At 36.4% G+C, this 15719-nt stretch overlaps 1 protein-coding gene across 3 annotated transcripts in view; it reads right to left on the reverse strand.

Annotated features, from left to right (window-relative positions):
• Positions 1-15115: 15115 nt before the first annotated feature.
• Positions 15116-15719, reverse strand: part of LOC121857661 — an 82914-nt gene continuing 82310 nt past the window's right edge. For all 3 annotated transcript variants that reach the window (XM_042353741.1, XM_042353733.1, XM_042353725.1), the window contains one exon: positions 15116-15354. In XM_042353741.1, the coding sequence (XP_042209675.1) occupies positions 15340-15354 (15 nt within the window). In that variant the 3' untranslated portion in view covers positions 15116-15339. The remainder of the gene's footprint in view (positions 15355-15719) is intronic.

The following is a 15719-nucleotide window of genomic DNA, read 5'->3' on the forward strand; positions in this document are numbered from 1 at the left end:
TAACTAAAAACTACTGTTTTTCGGCAACACAGCGTAGTGTTTTCCGTGAAAAGGAGAAAAACTATCTAAAATACACACTTTTTTAGCAAAAGCCGAATGTTTTCCGTGAAAAGAAGTAAAAGTAACTAAAAAGAAATTTTGTTTTTGCAGAGAAAACAAGCGTTTTCCGTTAAAAGAATTAAAGTGTCTAAAAACACTGTTTTCAGAAGAAAAAAATGAGTGTTTTCCGCGAATAGATGCATAACTAATTAAAAAAAGCAGTGTTTTTGAGCAGATAACAAGCGTTTTCCGTGAAAAGAAATAAAACTAAAAAAAAAAAAAGCGTTTTTTAGTATAACACTAGCGTTTTCCCGTTAAATATAGTCACATTAGCTAAGATCTGAGTGTTTTCAGTGAAAAGAAGTAAAACTAGCTTTAAAAAAAGTGTTTCGGAGCAGTTAACAAGCGTTGTCCATGAAAATAAGTAAAACAGTTTAAATACAGTGTTATTGTGCAGAAAACATGCGTTTTCCGTGAAAATAAATAAAACTAGAGAAACATATCAATGATTCTGAGTACAAAACCAGCTCTTTCCGTGAAAAGAAGTAAAACTAATTAAAAACGGTGTTTTTGAGCAGAAAACAAGCGTTTTCAGTGAATTGAAGTAAAACTAACTAAAAAACAGTGTTTTTATACAGAAAAGAAGCGTTTTCTGTGATAAGAATTAAAACTAAAAAAACACTGTTTTTCAGCAAAAAACTGAGTGTTTTCCGTGAAAAAAGTAAAACTAAATAAAAAACAGTGTTTTTGTATATAAAATGTGTTTTCCGTGAAAAGAAGGAAAATTAACTTTAAAGAAAACGTGTTTTGAGCGGAAAACATACGTTTTCCATAAAATGAAGTAAAACTGCCTAAAAAAAAAAGTGTTTTGGTGTAGAAAATAAAAGTTTTCCGTGTAAAAAAGGAAAACTATCTCAAAACAGTGTTTTTGTGCAGAAAACGCCCTTTTTCCATGAAATGAAGTAAACCTAACTAAAAAAATAGTGTGTTTGAGCAGAAAACAAGCGTTTTCCGCGAAAAGAAGTAAAATTAACCAGAAAACTGTGCTTTTATACAGAAAATGAGCTTTTTCCGTGAAAGGAAGTAAAAATATAAAAACACTGTTTTCAGCAAAAAACGAAGTGTTTTCCGTGAAAAGTAGTAAAACTAACCAAAAAAGAAGCGTTTTCCTTGAAAACGGTAAAACAATAAAAAAACACTATTTTTTTTAGCAAAAAACGTAGTGTTTCCCGTGAAAAGACGAAAAAAAAAACTAAAAAAACAATGGTTTGGGGGCAGAAAACAAGAGTTTTCCGTGAAAATAAGAAAATCTAACCAAAACACATTATTTTTGAACAGAACATAAGCGTTTTCCGTGAAAAGAAGTAAAACTAACTAAAAAGAAAGTGTTTTTGAGCAGAAGACAAGTATTTTCCGTGAAAAGAAGTAAAACTAACTAAAATAATAATAAAATGTTTATATGCCGGAAACAAGTGTTTTCGGTGAAAAGTAAAACTGTCTTCTTTTTTTTTTATTTTTTACGGACATCAGTCCACCCAGCACAGGTCATTTTAATGACCCACAGCTGGGCCGGGGCGCGAAAATATAATAAAATAATAATAATGATGATTATAATAATACTAACATTACACAAATAAATAAATAAATATAAATAACAATTATAATAAAAGTAAATGTTAATAATAATACAAGCTAATAAATTTTTTAAATAATAATAATAATAATAATAATAATAATAATAATAATAATAATAATAATAATAATAATAATAATAATAATAATAATAATAATAATAATAATAATAATAATGATGATGATGATGATGTGATGATGATGATGATGATGATGATGATGATGATGACGACGACGACGACGACGACGACGACGACGACGACGACGACGACGACGACGACGATAACAACGACGATAACAACGACAATAACAACAGCAATAACAACAACAATAACAATAACAATAACAATAACAATAACAACAACAATAACAACAACAATAACAATAACAATAACAATAATAATAACAATAACAATAACAATAATAATAATAATAATAATAATAATAATAATAATAATAATAATAATAATAATAATAATAATAATAATAATAATAATAATAATAATAATAATAAACATTGTCTCACTTTTCAGTCCTCAAAACTTCTTCTTCCACCAATAGTTCATTAACGGTGTTTGTAGGTTCCACCATGTTTTTCACTACAACGGTACAGCAAAGTGTATCTTTTTTAGCATTAAACTGTTATTATTTTATTTTCTAATCATCACTACATCTAACACCACCCATCATCACTACATATAACACCACCCATCATCACTACACATAATATCCATCATCACTACATATAACATCATCCATCATCACTACATATAACACCATCCATCATCACTACAGATCGGTAAAGTAGCTTCCGAGATTCTCGTGCGGACACACAAACACACAAACAAACAGACATACTTCTTTGTTTTACAATACTAATAATAATAATAATAATAATAATAATAATAATAATAATAATAATAATAATAATAATAATAATAATAATAATAATAATAATAATAATAATAATAAAGAGCCTTAAATAAATACAAAACAAAATAAAAAATCAAGAGAAACGATATATGTTTGCTGTGTTGTCAAAGTATGAGAAACAATTGAGACCCTGCAACCGGGTGTAAATGAGGCAGAAATTCGGATCAACAACCTGGGACTTGGTCACAATTTTTGTGGTGCCATATTGCAACAGGGTCTACCATTAAACAACACATTATGCTTCCAATATCTTCCTAGGTGGTAGTGTAGGGTTATGAGAGATTGGTTCACACTCAGGATGGGATGGAGAAAGGAAACTCACAATGTGCTCACTGTATACATATTGTATTGGATGTACAATGCAGCTTGTTGCTGGGTAGGTAGCATGGTAATAAGCGTTGAGTAGAGAGAGCTGGGTGGTGAGGGTGCCCAGAGGAGGGACACGCGGCTTGAGGGACGCCAAGGTCGCTGGCGGGAGCAGCAGCCGCCAGGCTGGTGCGGAGGAGGTGCTGCTTGCTGGTGGCACTGTGTAGAAAGAGGCTGGTCACAGCGGTGTCAGGCCTTATAAGGCGGGGGTAGGCGTGGGTAGATAGTTGACCCCCGCTCCGTGGGCGGCGCTGGAGGCGTAGGCTGGGGAATTCGAGAAGGTTCGGTGCTTGTAGGGGAGGAATCCACTACAGTAGTACCTCCCTGTTTAATAGCTGCCTACTACCTACTACCTATGCATTACTATAATAAGGTGGAGAAAAGTACGAAACATTATGTGAAGGTTTCATATCTAGTAGATAACTGGTCCATATACTTGTATAATATGGAGTTAAAGATTGAACCATTTCATGGTCTGAAGCAATTTTTATGAAAATTGTACATTATATAAAAGCTGCTTTACAAAACACATTAACTACTACAATACCTCCTTGTTTGACACGTAAATACAGAGTTTGTCTTTTAATTGGCTGCTACATACCACTCCATATGTATTAAAAAATATATGATTAAATTTTCTGTGAGTACATTTTATTTATTGAAAGTGTATGGGACATGTACCATACCTTGGACAAAACTTTCTAGTTAACAATAATTGTTTTTTGGCACAATGAAAACTTTGTGTTTGATAAATAATTGACAGAAATGGTGACGTTTTCCCAAATTTGGTTCAAATTAATCTTAACTGTATATTCATAACTGTCATAGTATGCAGCACCTAAAACTTTGGAATATTCTTCTGATCTCATCCACAGAACAGGCCATGAATTTCTTTTCTTCCACTCACCCAAGCCCATAACACTTGTTTAATCTCTGTTTAATTTAACACCTGTTGCTTCCTCAAACCTTTCTATTTTTCTGCTAACCTATTATGGACTGGTGTGCCGCAACAAAAACTATAGAGTCATCAGCATATCCCTGTATGAAAATTTTCATGGTGTTGGTAATTGTGGGGGAATTATTCTGGGATTACTGTTCATTGATAAATAAAAAGGTTCTTGGAAAATTATATCAAGAAGATCGGAAAAAGGGCATCCTTTCCTTACTGATCTTTCAATCCAAGAATGATTTACTTTAAATACCATTAACCTGGGGCCGCATTCTCAAAACACCACATCAGTTACGTACAATAGCACAGATACGGTACCGGGGCCGCATACTCAAAAAATTAATCAGTTACGCACAGTAGTGAGATACAGTCCCGTAATTTACAGACTCCTAAATTTCCCATGCTCAAAAATTTAATTACAGTCCCGTAAGCAGTCCGTAACTCTAGTGTTTACCCTGTAAATTCAGTTCTCTTGTCTGAAGGTAGATGGTAGTGCAGGAGATCGCTGGCCAATCGTCGCTCAGTTAGGAAAATCATCAACCAATTACAAGAGAAAGAGAAATCAGCTGAGATCGACACACATGATGGAAGGCCCTGCTGCTAAAAAGAGACTACCAAATTTCAGCGAGGAGGAAGTACGATCAATGGTGTATGAAGTCACAAAAAGAAAGAGAATAATCTTAGGGAAGTTGGACTAGAGATGTACAGTCGAATTGAAGAATCATGCCTGGGAAGAAGTAGCAAAGGCAGTAAATGTTGTGGCTCGAATCCCCCCACAATGTTGTTGAGGTCAGGCAGACGTTTTCCGATGTACTGTACGTGTAAGCGTGAAGAATAAAGCAGAACAAGACATGAAATATAGCCTAGGGATTGTTTTCCACTCTGAAACCAACTTAACTCTGTTTTTTCTGAGGCTTGCTACGATTTGAGATGGTTGTAAGCTCAAGGAAGTAGTGTATGGAGGCTCTTCATCGTGAATTAATACAAACATTTTCCTTATATGAGCACATTCATTAAAAGAAACATCGTTCTTCGAAGTTTGCTGTGTGAGTAATTAGTAAAAATTCTACAGCCGATAAATGAACCCAAAGGCTAGTCTGTATTACTGCTTATAATTGCCCCACAACTTTTGGATTTTCTTAATATATCATACATATAGTTGAGACAATTTTAAAACACTATTCATCGATGACATAATATGTCACAAATGAGCTAGAACGGAGATATTTAATATCCTTCTGGGTGGTCCAGGGTAGCGGAGCCCACCCGTTGGTAAGGAAGTTAGGTAAGGTTAGGTAGATTTGGTTAGTGCTATAACTACATATTAGTAATTACGTCATTTCCGACAGTAATGAAGGTCATAATATGTAGCTTGCCATATAATTTCTCATGTTTTTCGTTTTTTTTTATTGCGGTAATTTTGATTCATCAAGTGGTTTAATTTTATATTTTAGATAGATTAACATGCAAATCTTAATTTGCTAGGCTTATAGGCAATGATGTTTTACCTTATGAGTTTACAACCTACCTTATGAGTTTACAACCAATACAGGTTGAAAAAGTCTGGCTGAGATTATTGTTTTTCACTATTTTACCGATAATGTTTTTTTACAGTAAATCTATTTTACTTTTGATAGAGATAGAGGAGAATTTGGGGGGCAAAAGCCCTCCGGTAGGTAGGGTATAGCAACATTACTTCGGTTAGGTTAGAATGTATTGAACTATTTTAATAGCGTCTTTTCTAACTGTATGATTCCTACCGAATATACCATAGTAGCTACAGTATATGTAACCACAGCTCACATAAGAAAGTTTATGCAAATTGTTTTTCTCTCTTGAAGGAGGCGTCCACCAAACTGAAATAACATACACTGCAAGTGAAGAAGCAGTGCTTCAGCTCTTAGATCCAGCCTCTATACATGGGATTCCAGGAATTTGGGAAAATGAAGAACCTATTCACTAAACATACTTTTCTAACCTCCTGATACATATTTTTTTTTTTCTGTCCCTGTTTTTATTTAAAAAAAATACTCTTGGTGCCCGAATTTCAGTTTAATAGGTGTTTTAGGTTCAGTCACAATTGGGGGACAGTTTGGTAGAGCTTGTTAATTTTGTTCAGGAAGTTGCAACCAACACTGACAAAATTTCATCCAACATTTCATCCAGCATGATTAAAGTTGTAGCTAACACCGAGCGCATTGTATAGGCACAGCAAACCATTGCAAAGGCTGTGCAGTCGAAAAATTCTACCCCATTATACTGTTTGTGTTTAGGGGATGCGTATTTGGAATTGCTTACTTCTCCTAAAAGTCCTTTGCTTTTGGTCAATGTGATAATAGTGTAGTTGAAAAGTCATCACACACTTATTATAATTTTTCCTTTGAGCGATTGTTATGATAAAAGAGAAAACATGTTATATAATTGTGTAACTTTCATCCTATACTAGTAATGATGAATTTAACAGGAATATTAACTTCTTCATAAGTGAGTTCAAATTACAAAGTTATGTGAAAGACACACGTAAACTATTAATATGTGTTGCAGTGCTCATACGGATATTGTTTCATAATCATATGCATAACTGAGAAACCAGAGTCAGGTACCTTATTTTCTTTTTTAAATATTCGTGTATTTTGTAATACGTAGTTATTTTCCAGTTCAAATTGCTTTATTGATTAGTGAATATTTAAGTATAATGAATCAAGTAGGTTGCAACTGAAATACTATTGCAATTTCACCAACAGCCTACTGTAATCATTGCTACTTACCACACATATGAAGTTCTCCATGGAGCAAGTTGTTGCATTGGTTCTTTCAGAAGGATGTGCAGACCCATGATAAATTGTATAACTTAAGAAGCCAAGAGTTTGCTATTTTGTTTTCTTTATTACTTATAGTTGTACATTATTTTGTAACAAGTTTCTTTTAATATACGGGTATTGATGCAACTACCTTCTATTCCTGAGAGTTCCTTGAGTAATTTTAGACATATGAAAATTATGCTGTATTCCATATTTAAATCTTAAAACTTGAAACAATTACCATTAGTTGTATTATTCTTTCAGAAGGATGTGGTGACCCATGTCAAATAGTGTAGCTTAAGAAGCAGAGTTGCAATATTTCTTTATCGTTTAAAGTTCTCAAATATGTTTTATATAATGATGTTTTTGCTTTCTTCAAAACTTGAGTGCCTTGGGTATTTAGTAATGTTAAAAGTATACTGTATTGTAATCAATTTTGCTCAAGAATATAGTAGTTATTTTCATATCTCAAATGTTTATCTATGAAGGTAAAAGATAACCAAATTATTATTTTGTTATTTTCTATAAAGAAAGTTTATTTTATTATGAATATTGAAAATACAATGTAAGTTTTATTTGCATTACCTCAGTATACTGTAATGAAAAAATACTTATAAAACTTAGACATCAGTGAATTGATATATGCTTTTAATTCATTAACTAAACCAATTATGAACTACTGTATATTGGCTCGGCCTGTCCCTGCTTCGGCAACAGCTACATTGTCTATTTCTCCATCATTGTCGACCATGTCATGGGCAAGTGGTACCCTTCTCATTACACAATAATTGTGAAGAAGAAAACATGCAATTACAACTTTGGCACATTTGGAAAGATAGTATTGAAGTGATCAGCCAGAACGGTGAAGGCATCTAAATCTTGATTTTAGGATCCCAAGAGTTTGCTCTACAACCACTAGCATTTTGGTATGGCGTATGTTATACCACTCCTCTGCAGGTGTTGAGGGGTTTCCGAATGGTGTCACGAGGAATGTCTCTAATGGGTACCCACTGTCACCTGGAATAACAGGAGCAATTTCTAAAAAAAAAAAAAAAAAAAAATATCTAGCCACCTCTTTTAACATATTCAAGCTAAAAATAAAATATAACCCGAAATATATATGAAAACCTAAAATGCTCTTGGGGAACTTACTCCCGCAGACCACTCTTCTACCTATAACCCCCAAAAATATAATCTACATAGCTGCATTATCAAACAATGAGGAATTATATACTTGATTCCATATAAACCTATACTAGTAGCCCTACAGCACCATTATTGTAACCTTTGTTCAACAGCCAAATGTAAGCCTAATAAAGAAATTAAGTATGGGGAACTAATTATGTATGTGCCATCAAGTGTCTTAGCTTGTTTTGTGGGTAGTTATTAGGCTCGGTATAGGCAAGTGAGGTTATGCCTCTGAAAAAAAAATGTCACGGCTTTAGGTCTTGCCTGTCCCTTTGGGGTAAAACACCGAATAATGCACAGTGTACTAAGATATATGTACACACTTGAAACTGAATAAAATGGCTCCGTAAGAAAGTAAATAAGAGTGTCAAAAGTATTAAAAAACATCCTCTTGCCTTCTGTCTGTCAATTTCTCACATTTGAAGCTGTTTTCTGGTAGGAACAGCACCATTCTCAGCAGCCGTAGCGCTTTTGACCTGTGTTCATTTTATTAGGTAGTAACATCTCCATTAGCCAGAATCCCTCAAACCCGGAACTTTCAGATAGCCGGAATTGAAATTTTCTCGGAAAATCGTTCCAGAAGCAGGAATTTTCTGGAAACTTATGGCCTTGGGAAAGAATTTCTGAGGGGCACATTTTCTGGAAAATTCTGATAAAAGTTTTCCAGATAACCGGAAAATTCCAGGGATTGGGGAATTTTTTCCGTATATGAGAAATGAAAATCAGGCATATTTTCCAGACAGTCTGAGAAAATTTTTACGGAATGCAGAAAATTCCGGAGATGGGGGATATTTTTCTGGGTTCGAGAGATGATGTAATGGGCAATTTCTGGAACTACCGATAAATTATTGCATTACCAGAAACATTCTGGGGATGAGGGATTTTTTCTTGATTTGAGAGAGTCATCTCGGTACCTGTAAATCTCTCATTCCCGGAAGTGTTCTTCACCAATTGCTCCGGTTAACAGAGATATCACTGTATTTTGGCGTTTTACCCAAAATAGAATTTTGGTTGTTAACCCTTGGCCTAATGCTGGCCTATGACGATACACATAAGCTAAACTAGGATAGCCTTATTCTGGGCCACTTCAAATAAATACTGTAGGTTAATAGCATTGCCTTGCCTAACCTAAATGACCAATCACTTGTCTTATCCTACTGATTTAGCCTAGACCCTGGTGTTTTCCTTTCAATGAGTGGGAAATTTGGTCTGAATTTGCTTGAAGTTCATCAAAAAGCAATAATGAAATCCTAAAACTAAATCACATTAGCCTTAAAGTTTCTAAAATTAATACTCCACCGTAGGCTACTGTTGATGGAAAGATTGGAACTAGGCCTATGGTAGCTGCAAGATAAAGTGTCTCACTAACAGCCTGACACTCACCAAATTTGCCATGTACATATTTTCTAACCTAACCTAACCTAACCTAACCTAACCTAACCAAACCTAACCAAACCTAACCTAACAAAACCAAACCATACCAAACCAAACCTAACCTCTATCCTAGTGGTATAATTTCCTCTTTAAATATTCGTAAATGTTCTAACTAAATTAACTAGGCCCCAAGTTTAAAAGTATATTTAGTTAAGACTGAAAAGGCAGTTATATAGGCCCCTAGCTTAATCATGTTAATTGCAATCTATATTTTATGCCCAATATAATTTCATTTGGGCTAGCCTATGGACATGTAGAGCTTTTCTTGTTATTATAAGCCATACACATAAGAAAATAGGTGTAGGCTATAGGTTGAATATCCAAAAAACAAGGCACCATTTAGGCATGAATGTTTACTTGACCTCATATTTGGCTTTCATTACTTAGGGGTATTTACAGCTATACAACATGAATAAGGTTTATCTACAAGTTTACTCAGTCATGAAAAATATTTGTACCATAAGTGTGGACAATACAAACCTTCTGTTTTGGTAAACATTACTTGAAAAGTTGTAAGAAAACAAAAGCTGAGTTTCTTCCATTCCGCTAGAAATAGAAACACTCAAGCCTCTTCTTATCGTAAAAAATGAACTAAAAAGACAAACTGTAATTTTAGTATGTTGATGTACAAAACATTTTCTTCATTATTTTATGATAAAACAAGCCTTACAAGCATTATTACAACATATATTATTAATTTTTTCTTATACAATCGGGAAGTAGCGACTACTATATCAGGGTTGATCGTTTTACAGCACCTAAGGAGGTGCTGTAAGTTACGGGATAGATTACGGGCTCACTTACGGAGTCTGTTACCAAATATTTGTTTTGGGTATACCGATCGGAGACTATAAGTTCAGTTTCGGGGTAAACAAAGAGATAAAGTCCCATAATTATTTTTTGAGTATGAGGCCTCCGTAACTTACAGGCTCTTTACAGTCCCGTAAATTTCTCATTCTAAAAATTTAATTACCCTAGACCAGGGGTTCTCAACCAGGGGGGAATTCCCCCCAGGGGGGGAATTCAGGTTTTCAGGGGGGGGGGGGGAAACTGATTCGGGAGCAAGAGATATGTTCGATGAGAAATCAATCACAGAATTTTGGCCCTTGATGTGCGATTCCTACCCAAAAGTGGCAGAAAGAGCTATCCGTGCATTGCTTCCGTTTGTGTTGACATATCTTTGTGAGTCAGGCTTTTCAACTCTGTTGCAAATTAAAACGAAGCAACGTAGTAGATTAGAGGTAGAAAATGACCTGCGTTGTGCCCTTTCAAGCACTCCTCCGTGTATCCCAGAATTGGCGAAGAAAAAACAATCACAGGTTTTTCATTGACTGTAATCTTCATCTGAATAAAATTAATTACAAATTTACAATATCCTGGTATTCTATTGAACTTTTTGTTTATTGCATTATGCTTCAGTTTGGTCTGTTAAGTAATTCATTATAAATAAAAAAAACTATTTTACTTTTATTCAAGTTTTATAAATCCATCAACATTTTCAATTGGCATTTAATTTGTAAAACTCCACTATAAAAATAATCCATGTAAAATTGTAAATGTATATGTACTAATATGGAAAAAATAAAGGATTTTCAGTATTATATGCATATTATTTGGAATGCACTTTTTGAAGCAGACAATCTTGGAAAGGAGGGGGGAATGACATTCTGACATATGGTGAAAGGGGTGCATGGGGCAAACAAGGTTGAGAACCACTGCCCTAGACTGTATTCAACAGTGTTTTTGTTAGACGCGAGTTGGACGAGGGCATCAACTCGATCATGTTCTTTGAGGCATTAGTAACAGAAAGTGGTAGTAGTAGTAGTAGCAGGAAGTGGTAGTAGTAGTAGTAGCAGGAAGTGGTAGTAGTAGTAGTAGCAGGAAGTGGTGGAAGTGGTGGTTGTAGTAGCAGGAAGTGGTGGTAGTGATGGTGTTAGTAACTGGAAGTGTTGGCAGTAGCAGCAGAAAGTGGTGGTATGGGACACATTAGATGACTGAGCATAATTATGGCAGTGGCTGGCAACTCATTGGCAGTATGACGTCATATACGAGACTTCACAGGCCCCTTTGTAAAAGCAAGAGACAGTCAGGATAGATCTCTGGGCACCTGTTTTACCCAACATACACAACTCGGTGACGTCACGGTTGTAAACACACATCATCTGGTAACCTCCATGTGTGCCCGCGTCTGCATCCGGGACCAGTGTATCAACAATTATGGTTATATGTACAATAAACAGGTGCACCAGCAAAGCTCAAATCCCAAGCAGAGAGCAGTACATCAAGTATTACAGATATCCAAGAGATAAAAAAACTTTTTGATAAATGAATAAATGCCTGAAAGTGCTCTGATAAAATAAACACCAAATTAAGCTAGCAGAGAACTTGTTTGAAGAGGGTTCATATTTCTTTTATATCTTCTTAATTCTGGAATGTCTGTCGATATCCAGGTATCTAAAGAAAGGGAGACATTCATCTTGCTTTATGTGGCCAAAAAGAACTCTGAACATCTTTAATCATCTTGACAAAATTAAAGTTAAGTACATCGATACGTGGGTTTCAGGTGTCAACACCACGCCTGTTACAAGACGCGAGAGAAGATTTCTTGTAGCTTTTTAATTCTACAATGTCACTCAATATAAGGTCATCCAGAAGACCATGGGACATTGTTCCTGCCACGTCTGACAAAAAACAAACTGTACTATTGCCTCAAATATAAGCAAAACCATAATTACATCGTTTAATTCACCGGCGACGGTCGTGATGCTGAACGCCTATAGAAACTTGCTATATTTTCTTCAATATACAATGTAAGGCAATATCCAGTTGTCTGGAGTGCCCTCAGACATTCACCTTGCTATGTCTGGCAAAAGAAAAATCTTTGCATTGCTAATAAGCTCAAAATTTGAGTTGCTTCGTCCATGTCATCACTGAAATACCCAGCACCCTCCGGGTGTTTCCTTGTAATATTCTGGTGGTTTTTTTTTTGGCTATATCACTTATTTTTTGGAGGACTATGAGAACATAAGCCATTCATTTTGTTATACCTGGCCACAGAAAAGTCTTATCCTAGCGAGTATTCTAAAAAAATGAAGCAATCAAATGTCAACCAAGGCAAGGCCATAGTCCTTGGTCACCCTCTGGTCATCACAGGTAGTGTGACGTCATTGAATGGGGTGGAGCTAAAGTTTATGACGTAACAGCTGTGTGTCCTTACTGTATATAGTCCTTGTGTAAAAGTGTCTAAGAGACTTCGTAAAAATGCAATCAGGAACAATAACTGGTATCTCCTGTTCTATTGCCGCATTTGCTTGCCAGTTTGAAAACTTGCCAGTTTAGATGCTTGCGTAATACCGCCTTAACAAATGGCAGTAAGTATTGTATTTGAAAGATGGGTCTATTATAATACACATTTCATCCACGGGACTCAATCTATGACTATCTACGAGATGTCCTACTGCTATTCGGGGATAAGTGCTGTGGCGCTGGTACTTACCTGTTGTCTCTGTTTACAGGTGAAAAAATTTTTCCTTTTAGTATAGTTCAACTAGTGCCATGGACAAAATTAAAACCAACGGATACGAGGTCATTGCTCCACGGGAATACAGCGCCAAGCTCACCCTTGTATGTAAGAAATTGGACAATGATGAGGTGGAAAATAATCTAAATGAAATAAGAGATGGAATAGAAAAGCAAAACAAAGTCAAGATTGTGGAGATGTACCCTATGTGTGCCCATAATATAATCAAGGTTTGCTTTGCAGACAACGGATGCAAAAAGAATGAAGGAGAAGGGGCTCTACGCATATGGCACTTCCATCTCCTCACACCAACTAAAATACGAAAAGTATACGCCCATCCAACAATACAATGGCCACATGACCAAGAACTGTCCCCTGCAAGGGGTAGTATGCTCTGAGTGCTCATCTGATCAATACTTCTACAAACACTGCCGTAGCACCACCAAAAGGTGTGTCGTCTGTGAGAGTGGCTACAAGACCTTCACTGCCTCCTGCCTGGTCAGGAAACGGGTAATTCAAGAAAAAGAGAAGAAGTTGACTGAAATAACCAAGCAAAATGAAATCAGAGAAATTTCTAAATCATGAAAAAGACCACTCAGTCGACGATCGTAGCTTACAGCCAGAAGGAAACTCTGAAAGAAACTCGAGCATAATCACAAAACCTCACCGGTGTCAGCAAAACCATGGAAGTCCTGCAATCAGAGATAGGAACAATTAAGGCTTCAATAAAACAGGCAATGACTGAGTCACTGGGCGCCACGAAGGACGCAGTGGCAGGGAGCATAAGGAGCGTCTCCTCTCCAGAGTCCAAAGCCACCGCTATATACTTGTCTTACCTCCATGCCCATCACATGAACATGGTTCATCCAGGTTCATTCATGAAACACCTCAATGAGACACTAATCAAGAACAACATTGCACCTTGTAAAATCCTGGCCTGTAGGATATAAATCCCTAGCCAGAAATGGACCATATCCTCCCTGACTTAGGCCAAAGTCAGAATAACCATAGCCCAGACGTGGCCAGTCAGTCCTCTTGGGATCACAGCTCCTCCAGCGATACCGTAAATCTCCGTGACCCTACAGTTAATGGTTGCGATCAGGTGATGGCAACTTACTCTACACAGGAACAAGACCCTTGAGCTGCAGCGTCAATAGACAACTTCGATACACAAGTCCAGGACCTAAACATCTTCCTGCACATGGGTGATGGAAGTTCGAGGGCCAGTCATTAGCTGACAAGCAGATGTTCGAAGGTTCTGCTGAGAAGTTCCGGCCCCCTAGAAATGGCAGAAACCGAGCATACACTCCAAGCGACGCCCTATGCTTACAGTCTCCTAAATGGCAGTCGTTAGAAGGATGAAAATTGTCCAACATAATGTCCTACACTGGTCCCTTAATAGACGCAATGAGCTGTCTAACTTATACTATCAATTAGACCCAGACATTATTCTGTTAAACACTACTGACATAAAGGACGAAAGAGTAAATAAGAGTAAAAATCAATTTAAAATAGAAAAGAAAAAGACTATAGTAATCTACACCACGAAGATGCCGGAAATCCAGCCTTTTTAAGTGACACATTATAAGACGAACTTCATCATTAGCTCGAACACGCTGGGTAGCTTCAGATATAGGTTGGACGGATGTATGAACGATATGGGTTTTGGAGTAAACGGGGCTGCATAGTATGGGCCAATAGGTCTTTTGCATTTTCCTCCATTCTTATGTTCTTAAGTTAAGAGCGTTGGTTCTTGTGTATGTAAGTGCAGGTTCAGGTGTTTTTTCTTGGTCTTTATGTAAACATGTACAATATCTCCAAAAATTATCTGTCAGGATGGAACCCATCCTGACAGGGATGGGTTGGTATGTGTGGCTCTGTGGCATACTGGTAACCGAAGATCATATTAATTACGCCGAAATAAATACACATTGCATTACTTACGTTAAACTATACAAGGCAGCAACACGCAAATCCTAATATCTATCACCCGTGTTCTCATAATGCTTCACACAGAATGTGGACAAATACTTTTTTGAAATACTGTTTTGTTTTTTGTAGACATGTACGTTTAGGTGTTCATGTAGACATGTAGGTTCAGGTGTTTATGTAGACGTGTAACTACAGGTGTTTATGTAGATTTGTACGTTCAGGTGTTTATGAATCCCTTAGGATCAGGAGCTTGTGTAGACATTTAGGATCATGTGTACGAGTAGATAGATCAGTAGTGAATATAGGCTGAAGTAAGAATTCTTTTAGGAATTAAACAAGATTTATTGATCTCGTTTCACAATATATCTGAAAAAAAACAAATGTAATAATCATTGTGGAGGAGATTTATGTCAAGGAGTTTGTGTAGTCGCGAAAGGCGTCTCAGGCGCGTGTGTAGACGAGAGGGAAGATGTCACTCACGGGAGACTGGCCAGGCTGTCGACCACCAGTGATAGGCGGTGACACCTGCCAGGGGCGGCTGGCCATTACCGCGTCTTCACCTGAAGGGGAGAGGAGTTGTGAGTGTTACTAAGTATCATTGAATTTATACTGTATATAATCTCTTTACACGTGAATTTAGGCCGTATATTGACCTCTCTAATACAAAATGTAAGCTGTATAGGTCTAGTAAAGCCTCATTGCCACAGAATATAAGCTGTATATGGACTTCTCTACCACAGAATCCACATTATACACTGTCCTCTCTCAAGGTACAAAACATACGTGCCATGCTGACCAATGACACAAACCATACGTTCCAGGCTGCATTATGATGCAAGTTATAAGTATCATACTATAATGATTGTCTATCAGACCAAAGCGTCCAGCCCAGAGAAGGACAACACACATATATCAGTAACTAGAT

Source organism: Homarus americanus, unplaced genomic scaffold (genome assembly GCF_018991925.1).
Source record: "Homarus americanus isolate GMGI-L3 unplaced genomic scaffold, GMGI_Hamer_2.0 scaffold19126, whole genome shotgun sequence".
Taxonomy (NCBI): Eukaryota; Metazoa; Arthropoda; class Malacostraca; order Decapoda; family Nephropidae; genus Homarus; species Homarus americanus.